The sequence below is a fragment of the Eretmochelys imbricata genome, chromosome 10, assembly GCF_965152235.1.
Source record: "Eretmochelys imbricata isolate rEreImb1 chromosome 10, rEreImb1.hap1, whole genome shotgun sequence".
NCBI classification, from domain to species: domain Eukaryota; kingdom Metazoa; phylum Chordata; order Testudines; family Cheloniidae; genus Eretmochelys; species Eretmochelys imbricata.
The window spans coordinates 31,595,426-31,614,452 of NC_135581.1; the positions used below are offsets into that span (position 1 = coordinate 31,595,426).

At 43.2% G+C, this 19,027-nt stretch overlaps 1 protein-coding gene across 9 annotated transcripts in view; it reads right to left on the reverse strand.

The window, feature by feature from the left end:
* NPRL3 (NPR3 like, GATOR1 complex subunit) overlaps positions 1-19,027 on the reverse strand; it is a 92,629-nt gene that overhangs the window by 13,741 nt on the left and 59,861 nt on the right. For all 9 annotated transcript variants that reach the window (XM_077828493.1, XM_077828488.1, XM_077828492.1 and 6 more), the window contains one exon: positions 1,708-1,897. In XM_077828493.1, coding sequence (XP_077684619.1) covers positions 1,708-1,897 — 190 coding nt within the window. The remainder of the gene's footprint in view (positions 1-1,707; positions 1,898-19,027) is intronic.

A 19,027-nucleotide genomic window follows, 5' to 3' on the forward strand; every position in this document is an offset into this window, starting at 1 on the left:
AGATCCCTTCCATCCAGATCTTCTTTACACAGCACAGACATAAAATGGGGGCAAATACCCATTCTTTTAATTTGCAAGTTACCTTTAAGCAGGTAAATAAAAAGGCACTAAGCAATCATAAAAGATTTACGAACTAAAGGACTCAAAATTTATCAATTAAACCTCAAAGCATCAGGTTAAAAGGACAGTTATGAGTCCCATTTAAAATTACTGAACAAGGAAATGAAAAACTAAACCCCGTTGCCCCCTTTAGCTCTTCTGGCTAGGCCTAGGTATGACAGTGAACCCACAGCATGCATTGTGCAGAGACCCAATGTGAAGAGTGAATATCTGAGTTTGACCTTAATTTGCTGTCAGCCATTTGGTCTTACTTTAACTAGCTTTTGTAGTTTAATTCCCTTTGGTTTTATGGATTTCTATTATTACAAAACCCCTTATCCAGGCTGAGTTCTCAACTGAAGGGTGGAGACACTGTCAGGAGAAGGCATGGCCGCTTTGGAGCAAACATATATGAGATTCCACAAACTGGTGCACTAGATGCTGAGAGCAAATATGCGGGGGCTCTGCGACAAAGGTAACACAATACAAGGCTCCCTCACCAAGACCTTACTACTGACATTCACTCTCCCAAAAAAACAGAACTTGGCATGTGTGCACACACACTCCTTGGTATTTTACTCAATGCAACGTAGCCTGACTGAAGCTAATTTTGAGAATGAGCTATTTCTTGTGGGTCTATCATGCATCCCTGTTAGAACTGGATGCTCTGCCACAGCATTAAGCCGGACAGAATGAACCAAGTTCAGGCTTATTTTACCAATAGGAAAGGTTTCCTGGACAGGTTTAGTCTCATGGAGCCAACAACAATTTTTAGGCTCCAAGACCTCAGCTCTAATTCATTTTCCTTAGAGAAATAATGTCCTGCAGAATGCCCCATAATTAACAACCATGCTTCTGGGAATACCGCAGGACACAGACAGCTGAACAGACACACATCAGTTTCCTTGACAAGGTTTTTGAGCAATTTAGGACTTCAGCACCACATTTTGGCTTTGGTTAGAACACTGTCCCAGAGCTGACCTCAAAGCATGGCAATGGGAGGAGCTCGGGGAGTCAAGCGAGAAGAAAGCGAAATTGTAAACATTTGTCAGCCACAGTATCCGTGTGGGTTTCCTTAAAGACATCAACTATAACCCAAGGATTCCACTGCTGTTTGGAGCATGTTTTCTCGCAAGCACTTTGTTTAAAACTCCCTCATTCTGTTTCTGATTATGGACATCCATGGAGATACCAGCTGTCTATCTGGAAGAACACCTGGGTCACTTAGGAAGGATGCCTAAAAGGACTTCTTGACAGAATTAATGGAAAGAGACGGTCAGGACTAAGCAGATAGGAAGAGGCTGATCAAGAACTGGGTGACTAGAATGGCCTGCAGGCATTTGATAAGAGAGCTTTAATGGCCGCCAAGAAGTTCGCCAATTCTTGGTTCTCCAGCCCAGGGCTGACCTTGATCAGCTAACACACTGTTAAATATGACTTGCCCTACCTAGACTTACTGCAAAGTCTGTTTAAAATCATGTTAGCTAAAGCACATTGACTATCACATTATAAAACACTACCTACTCTCCTACTCTAGATAGGGCCTATGATAATCTCTAAAGGCAAATACAGACTTGTTTACAGTGGGAAAAGGAAGTGTATTCATACTTGGGGAGCCAAAGCTGAGAGCATTGGGAGTGCTTAGACTTCTGCCTCCAACTCTGGCAGTGAAGGGCATGTCTTCATCTTGAGCTCGGAAATCCTCCTCATTCGGGGGCACCATCAAACAGACATATGTGTGGAGCTGGATGAGAAGGCGATGCTGGAGCATCCATATCACCATCTGTATAAGCTGAGTCTGCAAAACAAAAGCTAGCATTTCAGGCAAGCACTCAGAGTACAGTACAGTTCAAAAGCAAGAGGGAGATAATGCACAAGGTACTCTAAGGCCCTGTGGGGATGTACACTAAAGAAATGCTTAAACAGAGGCAGGGTCTCTCCTTAGCAATTGGTTGAGCACTTGAAAACTTGCCCTGGGTTCTTGTAACCCTATTCCAATGCATTTTGTTGCACATCGCCAATAAAACAGAGTTTATGCCTTTTTCCAGACCACTAAGTTAGTATGTTTGTCCAGAAACCAAATATTCATGATATGTAAGGCAAACTAAGCAGTGTTACTGAACTGTTGCTGACCTTGAGACTCTGACAGACTCAGACTTGTCTACACACGTTTAGATAATGACAAGCTGGGGTATAAGTCTGTGGCGCACTAGCCTGCCATGCACTAAGGGCCTGACTACATGCTATGTTAGTTTGTATCAGAGGGGTGTAAATTCTAATGCACATGAGCATGTTGCACACTAACTGGCCTATGTGGACCCTGCTAGTGCGCATTAAAGTTTCCAAGTGTACATTAATGTAGTCCTATTTCAAACAGTACTGCATTAACATGCACTAAGGAAAGAGAGGTTATTTACCAGCACAATAATGCATTCTTCGAGCTGTTTTGTTATGATGGGTGCTCCATTGTATGATGTGCACATACCTATGCACTCTTGAGCGAAGATTTTAGTCAGCAGTGCCCATGGATCTGTGCCTATGCACCATACATCCTTGTGCTCCAGTGTGAGGGTATACAGGGAGATGTAGACCTGCTGCCACTCCAGTTCCTTCTCAACTATGTAGCCCAGAAGACTCTGCAGCAGAGTGGAAGGCAGGTGGGAGGCGAAGCACTCATAGGGACAATTCATCTCAAAGTACTCAAGTTACTGTATAGGTAAGTAACTTCTCCTTTTCAAGTTATTGTCCCTCGGGGTGCTCCACTCCCAAGCAGTAACAACATGGAGGTGGGAGCTGAGGAGGCAGATCCAGCACAGTTCTGAGGCTAGCATGACCAAAGGGCATATCTGGAAGCAACTAAGATAGCACAGTGCCTGGCAATCGCTTGGTTGTAGAACCAGGTTGCTGCTGCAGATGTCCACAATGTGAGTATGAATTTAAGGGCTAAAGAGGTGAAACAGGCCCTGGTGGAATGGGCAGTAATTCAAGGTCGGGGATACACTCCAGCAGCTTTGCAACAAGCTCGAGTGCACCCAGAAACCCACTTCAGTAGTCTGAGTGGAAACTGGCTGTTCCTTCATTCTCTTGGCAAAGGAGATAAAAAGCCTGTTGGAAACCCTGGAAGGTCTTATTCTGTTGAGGTGAAAGGCATGGGCCCTTCTTACATCCAGAGAATGGAGGACAGCCTCCTCCCTCGAGGAATGAAGTTTGGGGGTAAAATACTGGTAGACTAATATACTGATTGATATGGAATTCTGAAGAGATCGGGAGGCAGGGAATGAGGATAGGGGCATAAGGTCACCTTCTCACGGTAAAAGGTAGTGTAGTGTAAAGAGGGATCGCCATGAGCGCCCCTAGCTCTCCTACCTTTCTGGCTGAGGTTATGGCTAAACTGGAATAAAGTCTTGAAGGACAGGTGGAGAAGCAAGCAGTTACCCATGGGTTCAAACAGAGTTCTTTAAAGCACTGAGAACCAGATGAAGATCCTAGGCTGGCATGGAGTCCTTGACATGAGGAAATAGATACAACAAACCCTTGAGGAACCTGACTATGGTAGGGTAAGCAAAGATCATAAATCCTTCCACTGGTGGAAGAAAGGTTGTAATTGCTGCCCAGTGAACCCTAATGGAGCTCAGTGACAACCTTGTGTTTTTAAATCTAAAAGTTAATGAACATCATCCATGAGGAGAAATTCAGAGGCAGATACAGATCAATGAGTACACCAGACGTGCAAACACCTCCACTTCTGCAGTTTTCTCATGGCAGGTTTCCTGCTGTTCAAGAGTACAGACTGAACTCCAGGAGAGCTGCCCAATTCTTTGTCCAGGAACCATCAAGGAGCCAGGCCTTGACATGCAGAGATGAGAGACTGGGATGGGTTATGCCCAAGTCCAGTGTCAGGAGATCCACTGTGAGAGGAAGGCCTACAGGAGTTAGTAGGGAGAGGTGAAGCAGACCCAGGAACCACACCACTTGCCTCAGCCACAAAGGCACTACAAGAGCATCCCCTACGGAGTAGCAACCATATGCCTTCCTCAAGAAGAAGTGTTGGCACTTTGCATTGGATGGTGTTGCCAAGAGATCCACTTGCAGAAGGCCCCAGGACTGGTAAATACTCTGAAAGACTGAGTTGCTGAGTTCCCACTCATGGTCCTGGTGGAAGTGCCTGCTCAGGAAATCCGTTGCAGTGTTTTGCAGGCCTGGCAAGTAGACTGCAGAGGTGTATATGAGATGGGATATGTACCAGCTCCACAGTTTCAGTGGTTCTGTACATAAGGACTGGGATCTTGCTTCCACTTAACCATTTATCTAGTACATTACCGCTCTGTTGTCCAACATTACCTTGACTGAGAGGCCCTCGATATTGCGAAGGAAGTACTGGCATGTGAGGCAAACTGCCCTGAGTTCAAGAATGTTGATGTGGAGGGATGTTCCTGGGGGAGACCATTTGCCTTGGGCCCTGGAGATGGGCCTCCCCGCTAGCCAGCAGGGGTGGATTCAAAAACAGAACTTTCACACAGACCTTGAGAGGATCCTTCCACCAGCTGAGGGAGTCGAAAACTCTCGGAGGTACACTTTAGATTATGGGCGCTGCTGCAGGGTGGATATGAGACTGTGGTGAACCTGTTCACAGGTACGTCATTGTGGCAAACCTGTCTGCAAGTAGGTAGCCCTGACAGTTGAGGAGTCCAGAGTGACTCTGATAAAGTCTATGCGCTGTACCAGAGTTAGGGTAGACACGTCCATGTTCAGAGGAAGGCCCAGGGAATGAAACAAGGCCTTGTTAGATACTGACTGGACCTCCAGGAAGGAGTGACCCTTAAGGAGCCAATCGTCCAGATAGGGGGAAAACTTATTCTCTGTTGACACAAGTGAGCTGTGATGACAGAGAGGAGCTTTGTAAAGACTCTTGGGGCAGTTGAAAAACCAAAAGGGAAGAACATGGTGTAAGTAATGGCTCTCTGCTGACAATGAACCACAGGCCTGGACCCGCAGGCACTGCTGACTATAATCTCTGATGGAGAGCGCAATGGTGTGGGCACATCCTGTGGTGCAGCACCCATAGGGACAATAACTTGAAGAACTTTCAGTTAGCAACATACTGGTGTGCATTAGAAATTTACACCCCCCCTGGTGTGGACTAGAGCTTGTCTACACAGTGCACTAAGGGTCTAGCTGGACCCAGTTGCTGTGGCCTACAAGTTCCCTTGTACACTTTGATCTATCCCTCTTTGAAACCAATGTATAGCAAAGTGCACTAGTGTGTGGCAGCAGGGTCCACACAGATGTTTAGTACATAGCAGGCTAGTGTGAGGTAGATTTACACCCCAGCTTGCAACAAACTAAGCTTTTGTGTAGACAAGCTGACCCCTAAAATGAACTTGTCCCTATTCCAAATGTGACAGCAGGCAAAGAATTCCCACAGCTCCAAAACAGATTGAGGCATTCCAGCAAGGAAATCCCTGCATTCCCCATGCTGCGGTCACAGCAACCCTAGCATGTACTGCAGTCCAGGCCCTTCCAGCAAAAAGGAGAAAACTATACACACTTCTGAACAGAGAGTTAATAAAATAGGGTTGCATCACCCTTAACTCCAAGGGATAAAATAAATCTCAAACAAACAGTCTTGGAGGCCTCAGCATAATGCCACCAATCCTGAGATCAATTAAACAACTAACATTCTGTTTCCTGTGCAAATGCCGACAAGAAAGAGTAACTACGGAAAGGAGATTAATTTGACCAAAGTACTCAGATTTTGGCCCAAACTTTCTTGGAAAGCCACTGAGGACCAATACCATTTGCAATCAGAAAGTATCAGACTGTGGTAGGTGCTAGAGGGGTGGGGCTAGAGATCAGGACTCAATGCCCTTCTAGACTCAACAATGCAGATCTATTGCTAGAAGCAGGTGAATACTGACTAGGAATAAGGAAGTGGCATTACTTCTGTACATGGCATTGATGCAACCATTACTGGATACTGTGTCCAGTTCTGGTGTCCACACTGGAAAAGGGATATTGACAATATGGAGAGGGTTCAGAAAACGATTTGAGGTCTAGAAAACGTGCCTGGCATTGAGACTTAAGAATCTCAATCTATTTGGCATATCTAAGAGATAAATTTAAACGGTGGGAGTAATTAAGCGACCTAGAAACAATTTACCTTGAGAGCTGGTGAGTTCTCCATCACTTTTGAAAACAATCATCCCATTGACTTAAATATACCAGAAGTTATGGGCCTGATGCAGTAATTTCCAGGTGAAAATTTATGGCCTGTGCTCACATGATCTGGCCTTAAAATCTATGAAAGAACTATTAAACTTTGACTGCACTCAGGCTAAGAGCAATGACCAAAGATTTAAGAGTCCAGCACAGCATGTATTTTGGAAAACATTTACTGGAACATGTATAAGAATATGCCCTGTAGTTTAAACCTACAGAATCAATGTACAGTTCTAGTTGGTCAACTTGATAGCAAAGTTCCAGGCACTTTAGATCTTCTACAGGACAGAATACTAAAAAAAAACAAAACCCCAAAACCCTGTAATTCTGAAGGCAGACTGAAGACTTTAATGTAATGCTTTGCATTACAATAAATTACGGTGTTTTATTGGAAATGGATCTATAGACAGACACCCCACATTTAAATTAAAATTTCTCAAAGGCAATGCATGTTTACTATGTAAGTGTTCTTCTAGTAGCATTTTGTTCCTTAACTGTAGATGCCTGAGTCCACTGCACAGCTGTTATCAGAGATCAATGGTCACAAAAAGGGCTCCCAGCACAGGAAGATAGCAGCTGAACCCAAGCTCTTCTAGGAAACAGCCCAGACCATCTGAACCCAGCCTACGCAAAGAGAAGGGGAAGGGTGGACCTCCCTGGCATTACCATGGTGTGAGTACATGTGGACATAATAGAGGAAGATGATCCAGTGGTTAGGACACTAGCCTGGGACTCTGGAGACCTGGCTGCAATTCTGGGCTCTGCCACAGACTTTATATGTGACCTCGTGCAAGCCAGTAATCTCCCTGTGCTTCAGTTCCTCATCTGTAACATGGGGACAATGGTATAGTCTAGCATCACAGGGGTGTTGTGAGGATAAATACATTAGATATTGCGAGGCGCTCAGATACTAGGGGGCAATATAAGAACCTAGACAGATGGATAGTGCATTTGTCATTAAGAGTCCATTGTACAGAATAGAGAACCAAATTTTTAAATGTATTTAAGCATCATAAGATACAGAGTAGTCACCTAGTGGGATTTTCAGAAATACCACAGTTCCTAACCCCCACTGAAATCAGTGGGAGTCAGGAACCTGGGAGTGTCTGAAAATCCCACTAGGCACCTAAACAACTTTAAAAATTTGGCCTTGAGGCTCTTGGGCTAGCTGCTTCTCAGGCAATGGGGGAAGGTTAGTCTGAGCCATCTCACACCTGGCAAGTTCCACTGGCTAGACAGTGAAGTCTGCTTTTCTAGTTCCTTGAATTACCTTGATTTTTTCAAGATCTTGTGTGTTGAGCTATTTTAACCTTACTATAGCTTTAATTATTGATATGTTCACTAGCATATAGTGGTGCTCCTAGGGCATTAGGTTGCCCCAATTCAGCCCCACTTTCTAGTACAAGCACATTCTTTGTGTTACAGCATCCAAAAAAACAAAGTACAGAACATCCCTCAACTGATGCCGAAAGCAGCAGACACAGAGTAAGCGAGCGAGAGCTGCCTGCGGACTTGGCGGCGACCTACTTCCAGAGGGTTTGGAGAATGCATCATCTGCCTGGCTGAATTTCACATGAACAGCCTTTTCATTTCACAAAACATTGCAGGCCCCCAAGTATTAACTAGTAGGTATTGAAAACACTGATTCACTGACAAAAGCTGCTCAAGGACTTCATAGCAACCAGCAGTGTTTTGGTGAGAAACACAGGCAGAATGAGCTCAGATCCTCTGAAGGAAACTAAATCTGCTGTATTAATCATTATGGTAAATGGGCCAAACCTCAGTAAAACCCCTCAAATTAAACTTTTCGGCCCACACAATTCTCATTTTTCTAAAAGCTGAGCAACCTTCAGTCTGGCTCTATCCTCCCTGCCTTGTCTTCTACCAAGTCCCAAGCACACGTGCCTTTTGCTGCCTGGCACACACCCAGTGTCTATTCAGGAATTCCCTGCCTCTTGGGGCTGCTGGACATATAATTTGGGGATCTCCCTCAAACACCTCTTTGTAAGAAAATCTGTGTTATTAATTTTAATTATACAATAATCGACTCAGAGCAGAGAGTAGACACAGCTGAAAAGTGTACAACAAACGGGTACTGTGAGTACCATATATTATAGATCAACTTTGCCAACAACTGAAACAAACCTACAAGATAGAATAAGAAATTTCGCCTAACAATTATGTCAAGATGCTAGCTCCCTCCAGAGTCTTGCACAATGGAGAGATGCAATTACTGAAGTGCAATTACAAACTGTAAGCTTAAAGAAATTTTACCCTAAATTCCAACCAGTTTGTTAGTGTAGTAAGAAGAGTCCTGAAACAAATTCTTGTATCAGAGGCCCAGTCTGAGGCCCAAAGCCTGAACCAAAGTACTTCCAGGCAGTGATAAGCAAAGCTGGGCTGTGAGCCAGAGGCAGGTCCCACTCAGAAGTTGGCAAGAAAAGGTTGTTAGAGGCTCGTACACACAAGTGCTAATGAGAGGAACTTGTGCCAAGACGGCAGCAGAACACTCCACATACAGAACAAGGAACAGGCAAGTGCATCTTAAAGACAGGGTCAAAAGGACAACATGATGGATAGATTTGTTTGAACTATGATAAATAATCTATCCTGCAACGGTACAAAAGTAGGTCCCGGAGTGCATATCTTTGTCCAGCATAGGGGGCAGTGGAGTGTCCTGCCACTGACTGAGCTGAGTCCATTGCCAGGGAGCACAAATTCGTAGTATGCCCCGTAGTCTCTATAGGGAACTATTACTGTGCTTCATTTGACAGTAAACCTGGCTCGGGTTCCTTCGTACCTTACTAGAGTCTGTGGTTTTGGGGAGGTTCTCTCAGGGTCTGCTGTGTTAGCTATCTGCGCAGAACTGGGGCAGCACACAGAGGGAACACGCACGCAGCCAACTTATCATCCAACAAGAGTGGAGTACCACACCGGTAGCTACCGACAATAGTTAGTATGCAACAGTTCACCAATTAGCTAATTTCATAACCTTCCCAGAGCTTTAAATGTCCTTTCATCTCAAGAAAAACCACCCAAAAAACCAAGGCCTCAAAAAAATCAATGAAAATTCAAGGAACTATGAATGCTGACTTCAAAGGAAGACAGTCTAGCGAAAAGAACCTGCACAGGTACAGGATGGCTCAGACTAACCCTCTCCTACCGCCTGTGAAGCTGCTAGCACAACAGCATCACTCTTGCGCACAGGGCTCCATGACCAATGCGAAAATCATTCCCCAGAATTAAGAGGCCCCTTCATAGACAAACAGACATGGACGTTAACAGTAATGCCATTATATAGTAGTCTCTCTCTCTCTCTCTCATGCAATATGGATCAATACGTGCATTTCACACAAGTCTATTTTCTTTTGAAAACTTTTGCCAAAAAAGTAGCCAGCATATCTTATGTTGTTAATAAAGCTGTCACCCCAAAGTTTATTTTAGTTGCATGAAGTGTTATGCAGCTACATGGTCTGTAGAGATGGACAGACCAACACACACTTCTTTCTACCAGATTCCATGCACTTAACATTTGTGTCTAGGCATTTGAGATATTCGTATAGGCAGGATCAATCTTGGCACAGACACATTAGCATACATTTCCAAACCTTGAGCCAAATTCTCCACACATATCCATACACAACTCCCAGTAATACTGATGTTTAAATATCCGAAAGCAAAGCTTGGCTCATATTTACAATGTTCCAAACTAATGAAGTGAAAGTTATTTCCTCTTCTTTTTACTCCATCCAACCCACCTGAAACACTACTGCTAAAGTCATCTTCCTTCTGCCCCTTCTGTCACACTCTTATGGTGGGAATTATTCAGCTGTGGGGGCACTTTCAGATGTCAGCAAGATTTATCAGATTCCTGGGCATTACACAGGCCAGTGCCTGTACCTCCTCATCACAACACAGTTCACCTGATTTTGGAGAGAAAAAGCAGTCCCTTGTTTCAGATCTACTCGAAGCAGCTCCTTTGGGTATGTTTACACTGCAATTAAAAGCCTGTGGCTGGCCCATTCCAGCTGACTTGAGCTCAGGCTAAGGGGCTATTTAATTGTGGTGTACACATTCAGGATCAGGCTGGAGCCCAGGCTCTAGAACCCTGAGAGGTGGGAGGGTCCCTGAGCTCATTCTGCAGCCCAAGCACATGCATCTACACCGCAATTAAACAGCCCCTTAGCCCAAGCCCTGCAAGCCTGAGTCTGTTGGCAGGCCAGTGTCTAACTGCAGTGTAGACATACCTTTTGCCTCTGGGTATGCAGTGTAGCTCCTTGTCCTCTGGGGAACAGAGTGGGTCCCTTATTTTAGAAGAGGAATATGAACCCTTTCCTGGCAGGTGCCACAAACGAGTTCCTCTCCCTGGAAGAGTGGAGAGAGGTTTTGTGCTGTCCCACTGGCAGACTATGCCATCACCTATATGTTATTTGTATCCCTTCATGAATTCCTGATGCAGGACCAGGTTTGACAGCTCAAGCAGTTTCATGGGGCAGGACCATTTCTCTCTATGCACGCTTTTAACATCATTCTTGCCAGGCTGGCTGCAGGGAGGTGTGTGTATACAAACACACCCATCCTTGAAACCTTTCACTCTCATCTTGACCTTGGAAGTATTCAGAGGAATTCTGTTTAAAGGGAACAAAAACTCCAAACCTCAAATGCCATGTGTCACATCACAGCCACTGCACACACCCTCTTTCTGCCTCATTTAGTAATGGGATAATAACCAATATTTTAAAAGAGCCAACATTAAAGTACTACCTGAATGGAGCAACTGCTGTGGCAACTTCAATGATATCTTAGCTTGGGTTTGCTTAACAGCAAATATCTCCTCTTTTTATTGGTGGATGATGTAGCTCACAGAAAGCTGCTGTATTTCAGAAAGCTAGCTGGGGCAGGAACCAGGTGTTCTTATGTTTGGACATCACCCAGCACATTGTGAACATAACCACAATATAAATAAGCAGCCACTGGAGACAAGGAATGTAAACAAAGTTCTGTAGTTGATGCCCTCCCCTCTTTCGGAACAGTTTGGTGGCCTCACTGACTATAAAAGTAGCAGCTTCTTCCGGGGATCTTAATAAAAAGTTAATAGATTTCTTCTTCTGAGATACTGGGCATATTTCAGTTCACTCTGTCACAAGGGATATCATTTGTCAATCACTAAACAGCTATAAGAAGTTGCATTTCAATGGGGAATACAGAAGCTACCATGAAATTTGACCACCTTTCAAGCCAGATTTAAATGAGACTTCAGCTTCCCTTTCAAGGCAGGAAGATAGGATTGTTGAACTGAGGATATTAATCATAATACAGACTAAGTAAAAACACCATCATTGCAGTCACTTCTGATATGCACAATCTGAACAACCTTGAAGTGTCATGCCATCCCTACAGCCTTGTTAAGTTTCTCCTGTGTTATGCACCATACGGAGGGCTAATCTCAAGTTTACATCAATACTTACACAGCAGAGCAAGTGTGGTGACCTGACTAGGCTATTCTAACTATGAGGAGAGGCAGAGGAAAACCAAGACTAAAAAGGATAATTTAAATTTTTTAGAACTTTCTAAGGGAAAACTCCAAAATTGTACCAGGAGCATAAATAATCTAGAACAGGGATTAACAACCTTTGGCATGCGGTCCGCCAGGGAAAGCCACTGGTGGGCTGGGACAGTATGTTTACCTGCAGACGCTGCAAGTAAACAAACTGTCCTGGCCTGCCACCGGCTTTCCCTAGCGGACCGCATGGCAACGGTTACCAATCCCTGATCTAGACCATTACCAGAGACTTACTACGTATACTAATAAGCTATAGGATACCAACTCATTAATCTTTGTGAGCTTTTACATGTTGTACAGTTAATACCAAATGCATTGTTATTATGAACAAAAGAGATTGCTCTACAAGATACTGTGTCACTTCAGAGAAGAATAAAATTTTCCTCTCCTTGGATGTAAGTCCAGCTCCACTCTTGCTGTCCTGTTCTTTTCCTCTCTTCAGCCTGAAGTGCTCCTCAGATTCAATGTTACTGTGGCTGTACCTCTTTTCACCATGTTTATGGGGTTTCTTCACCTAAGGGGCCCTTGCTCATCCATTAGGCACTTTTGAACTGTATTCCATCAACAGATGTTCCAACAGTCACACTCTCTGTTCATGAACTTTAGGTCCTTTGTGGGTATGCCTCCCTTTACTGCTTCCAGGATCTGTTTGCATCTAATACAGCTTTTTGATCAATTCCCCTTTTCACCAATTATTTCCTTTCATTTTTTTCCTCGATACTCACTCTCTGGTAAATCTGTATATTCTCCCCCCGTCCCTCCTCCTTCTCTAAGAGGATCTGGTCACATATCAAGGTCTATTTTTTCTGCATGTCCTGACCTGAAATCCTTCCTATTTTCTTTTTCCTCCTCACTTCCCAGTCCCATACTTTTATTCTCCTCTCTTTTAGTTTATCACCTTACCTCCAACCCAGGCCCCCATTTATCCTCGAGCTCAGCATTTCAATTCTTCTCTGCCTCTAACAGCTTTTTCCAGCTGCCCCTTTGGGTGGATTCCAAGCCCCCTCCCTTTTCCTCTCCTTGGCAATCGTCTCTTTCCCAGGACAGCATTCTGTGCTGCTGCATCACATCTGTAGCAGGTGCTCGTGCCAGGGTGAAGATTACTACACAAGCAGTTTCAGAAACGAGGCCTGGCTGGGATTTTGGTACTGAGCTCTGCAGACAGTTCATTTGAACATGGCCATTATGAACTTCCTGCCTCATTTTCCATCAAGTGAGCATCTCTTTGCTTTGGAGAGGAAATGGACATTCCAGATAGAGCTCTCTCAGAGGTGCATTCCTCCCTACCACTTTTCCTGATCTAGATCTGAAACTCATTGCTTTCCTCTGAGCCATGGGAGTCTCTTAATCTTCACATCTGGTTTCAAAACCTTACCAATCAGATGGCCTCGTTCCTGATGCCAGAAAGAGCCTGGACAGCTGAGCAGGCAATGGCATGCTTAGCCGGCAATGGCATGCTTAGCCATGGGGGACTGCTCATAAAGCTTAGTCATCAGCTGGTGCTGTAGGGAGTTATGTCCAGCCTTCTTCGGCTGAAGAACTTGGGCCATGCAGCAAATACAAGGATGAAATATTTTGCTTTCTTTTAATCTATGATTAAGTCTAAATTTTAACCTCATTCTCATGGCTCCTTCACTCCACTCTCCTCATCCCTGCCTCCAATCTGCCTCCTCATCCCCACCCCCATCCTTGCCTCCTTCCAGTCTGTTATCTGGTATGCAACAACATGTACATTGTTTCCACTAGTAAATTTCAACACCCCTTTCCCTTCCCTCCATCTCTATGACGCCATTTCCCATCACAGCTGTAGGCCAAGCTCCAGATCCAGCTGCGTAGCGTAGTGTACAGTTGTGTGACACTCTGTATGCAAGAAGCTGGTAATAATACAGGGCATTGTATTTATTGACAAATAAGCACACAACAGACATTTTGGTTCTGAAAAACAAAGACTTTATGCATTACCCCATCTGGAGACACAATACAGAACACAGCGCACTGAACTCTGCAAGGGCAGGACTAAGTCCTTCAATATTCTTTGCCTTCCTGGAAATAGAGAGCATTTATAAAATTCTTTATTTAACACACTGATTTTTAGAAGCCTCTTTCCTGTGATCAGATCCCCAGAGTGGTTTTTTTTCCCCATGAAAAAGGAAAAGGAAAATGTCAAGAAAACTGGGAATAGCTAGGTGCTGGGACAAAGGGGACAAAGAAGGTTCAGTTCTGGTTTGGTTATATATTTTCTGGTTTTAATTAAAAATATAGCCACTGGAGCACATTGTCTCTCCTCGCTCCAGTCTGGGATTAGTCTAATTTAACCTGACACACACTCAAGGATTACATTTGAAAAAATAGAATAGCTACTGGGGAAGCTTTCAGTTCAAAAGCAAAGGAAAGAGGATAGCATACAGTACACCCTCACTATAACGCCCTTCATTATAACAAACCTTCAGCTATAATGAACATAGTCCCTGTATCCCAACTACAGTACAGTAATTTTTTTTTAAAAAATGAAAGTTGCACATACATGAACAGTTTTTATCCAGCTCTGCCACTCCACCACATGGCTGGCAGCTCCACCGCCTGTTCATTTTCATTGTCCTTTCACTATAATGAACTCCTGCCTATAAGAAACAAAAGGCTTGGGTCCCAGCAAGTTCATTATAGCGAGGGTGTACTGCATTTATATTGGCAAAAATAAATGGTTGTTTGAGCAGGCTCATTTAATTGGACTGACATTCACTACACTATGGTCAAAAAAACAAAACCACAATTAAAACATTTCCTTATTTTAGACCTACCAGATACTTTAGGTCTCTGCTATCACTGTAAATCAAATCAATGCATTACTCTAGAACTTATCAACATTCCAATCATCAGGTGACAGGCTTAGCTTTGGACCTTTACTTCAGTTGACGGAACAACACTCACCCAATATTTCTCTTTGAAGTCTTGCAAGCACTATTTTTAAATCCAGCACACAGCAAACATGCATTTTATATTTACTATAACTGACTATATCTGCATATAAATGGTACTTCCACACCCTCTACAACAAAAGCTGCCCTGGATTTGCCACATAATGACTTCCAGATGCATTGCAGATCTGACTGAGAGTCCTATTTGTGCTATTCTCTCAAACACATGCAGCCCCCTCCAATTCCTATTCCCTCACATGCTCATTTTCCACTGCACTATTGTACAATCCATAATTAATTCAGTTCATCTGCAAAATGGAGGCTTCACCTAGCAACCACTGTTAAAAAAACCAAACAATAAAAAATTAAAAGCATCTTTTGTTCAGTGAGAAACAGCAAGCCATCCCCAGTTACACCCAGCACCTTCTTCAGAGCCAAGCTGGTCCTATCCTGGAAGAATCAAATAACTAGGAGTAATGGAAATGTGAATTATTAAAAATACCTACTGTAGTAGAGGAGGCCAATGACAACATGTCTTCAGGGGAGGTTTTTACCCAGACAGTTGGTTTTTACCCAGACTCCCACCTGCCTGGGCATGGGGAGAAATCTCCCTCAAGGACTTGTTATTCAGGGTTGTCCATTTATGGGGAGTTTACACCTCCCTCTGACACAGCTGGTTCAGACACTTTGAAGTATGGAGGCCCCACATTCCTCTCCCCTCATTTTGGAAATAGCCAGATGTAGGAAATTAAGATATGGGACAGCAATAGCCCTCATTGGGAAGCACATTCAAGTATTCCAGCAAGAACCAGTTTTCATATGACTGGAATATGAGCCTTTGAAAATTCATACTGTGCGTGGATACATAGATGAGACAGTGGTGTAGGGAACAGGGATTTAAGTTTATTAGGAACTGGGGAACTTTTGGGGACAGGAGGAGTCTATACAGGAAGGCTGGGCTCCACCTAAACCAAAACAGAACCAGACTGCTAGTATGTAAAATTAAAAAGGTTGTAGAAGTGTTGTTAAACTAAGGGCTGGGGGATGGCTGACAGGTGCAGAAGAGCACATGGTTCAGACAGAGATATCCGTTAGGTGAGGATCTATTAAGGGAGATTCTGTATACCATACTAAGGAGGAGAAGATGGAAGTTGATAAAGTACAGGTAGGAACTGAAGAGAAACAGTCCAATGAAAAAAAGGAGTCTAATTCAATTACAGCACATAATGGCAGACAGCTAAAAAGTGGCAAATTTTAAAACTGTTTGTATACAAATGTTAGAAGTCTAAATATTAAGATGTGTGAACTTAAGTGCCTGATATTAAATCAGGATATTGATATAACAGGCATCACAGAATCTTGGTGGAACGATGATAATCAATGGGACATGGTAGTATCAGGGTACAAAATATGTAGGAATGACTGAGTAGGTTGTTCTGGGGGTGAGTGGCACTATACAAGAAAGAAAACAAAGCGTCAGAGTAAAAATAGTAAATGGCTCAAACTGTACCACAGAATCTCTATGGATAGAAATTCCATGCTTCAATAATAAGAATATTCCACACCTGACTAGGATGGTGATGATGATTATGAAATGCTCAGGGAGATCAGAAAGGCTAAAAAAAGAAAACTCAATAATAATGGGGGATTTCAAATAGCCTCATATTGACTGGGTACATGCCACCTCAGAACAGGATGCAGAGATACATTTTCTTGACATCTTAAATGACTGCTTCTTGGAGCAGCTAGTTCTGGAACCCACAAGGAGAAAGACAATGCTTTATTTACTTCTAAGTAGAGCACAGGATCTGGTCCAAGAGATGAATATAGCTGAACCACTTGGTAATACTGACCTTAATATGAGGAGAAGCTAAATGAATTATTTGTATCGGTCTTCACTGCAGAGAATATGAGGGCAATTCCCACACCTGAGCCACTCTTTTTAGGTGACAAATCTGAGGAACTATCCCAAATGGAGGTGTCAATGGAGGTGGTTTTGGAACAAATTGATACATTAAACAGTAATAAGTCACCAGTACCACATGGTATTCACCAAAGAGTTCTGAAGGAACTCAAATATGAAACTGCACTGCTAACTGTGGTATGTAACCCTATGTAACCCACCACTTAAAATCAGCCTCTGTACCAGATGACTGGAGGATAGCGCAAATAGGACATTAACTTCTTTAAAAGGCTCCAGAGGGAATCATGGCAATTACAGGCCAGTAAGCCTAACTTCAGTACCAGACAAATTGGTTGAAAACGGAATGTATAACAATGGGGTTTATGTTATAACGTATTGTATTATCTAATTCAAAATTCTGTTATTTCATAAATGTAAAATGTTATCTATAAAGCGAGTTTAAGAAAGATAATAGTTGATATACAGTGGATAATAATCGTTCACAGTAGTTTATGATATAAGCTTTAGTAGAAACAACTAACTGATTTACTTGTGATTATTTCCCACTTAATTGATTTATACTTTACCCCGAACTGATTGAGAACAAACATAATTTGGCCTTTAGATTGCCTCTGCCACTCCTTATTGCTCTGATTCATGACACCGCTCCATTGGGCGCATGACAAGTATACCTTATTAGTGAAATCATTTGCAGTCAAAGATGGTTTCACCTTGCATAAGCTCAATGGGCAAAGTTAAGGCTAACTATGCAAATTTAGTTTGGCATTTTTTGATTTGTAAGAAGTTAACTAAACAACCTTAAGGTTCTCTTATTAACTTAATGTCTTTTTTATTGCTGTAAAATGGTACAAAGCACAGATTTATAAATATAAGTTCCTAACAACATATAACATGAGGCTTTTGCATATACAAACAGAAACAAGGAATCCCTACCAACTCAGAGATAAGAATAGTGTCTGAAGTTACAGTAGCTAGGAAAAAATTACAAGGGATACTAGTCCTCAATTTTCAGGACAAAACGGTCACCAAGTACAATGAGGAAGAACCTTCATCAACGATATAACATTTCACAGATAGGTAGGGGTGTGTGTGTGTGTGTGTGTGTGTGTGTGTGTGTGTGTGTGTGTGTGTGTGTGTGTGTGTGTGTGTGTGTGTGTGTGTGTGTGTCTCTCTCTCTCTCTCAGATCACTCTTTACACACACAGTATATTTGTGTATTGGTACACTTTGAGCACTACCTCACTCAAATCATAATCAGAATAAGTTCTTCTCTTGCAATCTGACTGGCTACACTGCTGGATGTTACTCTCCTATAAATATGGACAGGGGCCAATGCTGATGTCATGCATGCAGCAGAGGCCATGTCTACACCACCACTTATGTTGGCAAAATTTATATCGTTTCAGACATGTAACAAAACCACACTCATGAGCAATATAAGTTTCGTTGGCATAAGAGGTAGTGTTCACAGTGCTATGTTGGTGAAAGAGCTTCTCTTGCCAACATAGCTACCGCCACTCGTTGAGAGCGATTTATTTATGTCAACGGGAAAGCTCTGTGCTGCTGTAAAGTCTCTAGTGTAGACACAGTCACAAAAGTAGGGGGACGAGTGCAAATGCAAAAAGAACCCAGTTAGAGAAGTTTTTGCCCAAGTTCAGTTTATAATAGCAACAATTACTTCAGCCTAAGGCGTTTTCATAGGGCTGGTGGTCTGAGGCCATTCGCTCTTCCCAGCCTTTCACTAATCCTCAGGAAATTCCCCAAGCCTTAATCACTATTGCTTGAACAAACAGTAAAACACAAATCTGAAAACCTTGATACTATAATATTGTAACACATGCACTTTTGTTGACTACATGCTGAAATCCACTTCTTGGATTAGCCTTTAAACTCCTTCAGCATCACACAGAAGCCTAAGTAAATACATAGTACAGCTTGCTTTTAAATCCAGATTGCAAGCCTAAAGCAGCTGGAATATATAAAAATAGCTGTTTTCCTTTGTGTTTCTGAGGAAGGTACAGTCTATGTATATATTATAGATGAAAGATTCATGGGGATTGGGACAATTTTCTATAGAGCAAATAGAATTTTTCACAGATTCCAAAGCCAGAAGGAATCACTATGATCAGCTAGCGACCCAGCGGTTCCCTGTTTTAATGGGGTCTCCAGGGCCGGTGTTAAACTTGCTGGGACCAGGGGCCAAAGCCCGAGCCCCACCACCCCAGGCCGAAGCCCTCAGGGTTAGGCTTTGACCCCCCCTCCCCTCCTGCAGCAGTGGAGCTTGGGCAGGCTCAGGCTTCGGTCCCCC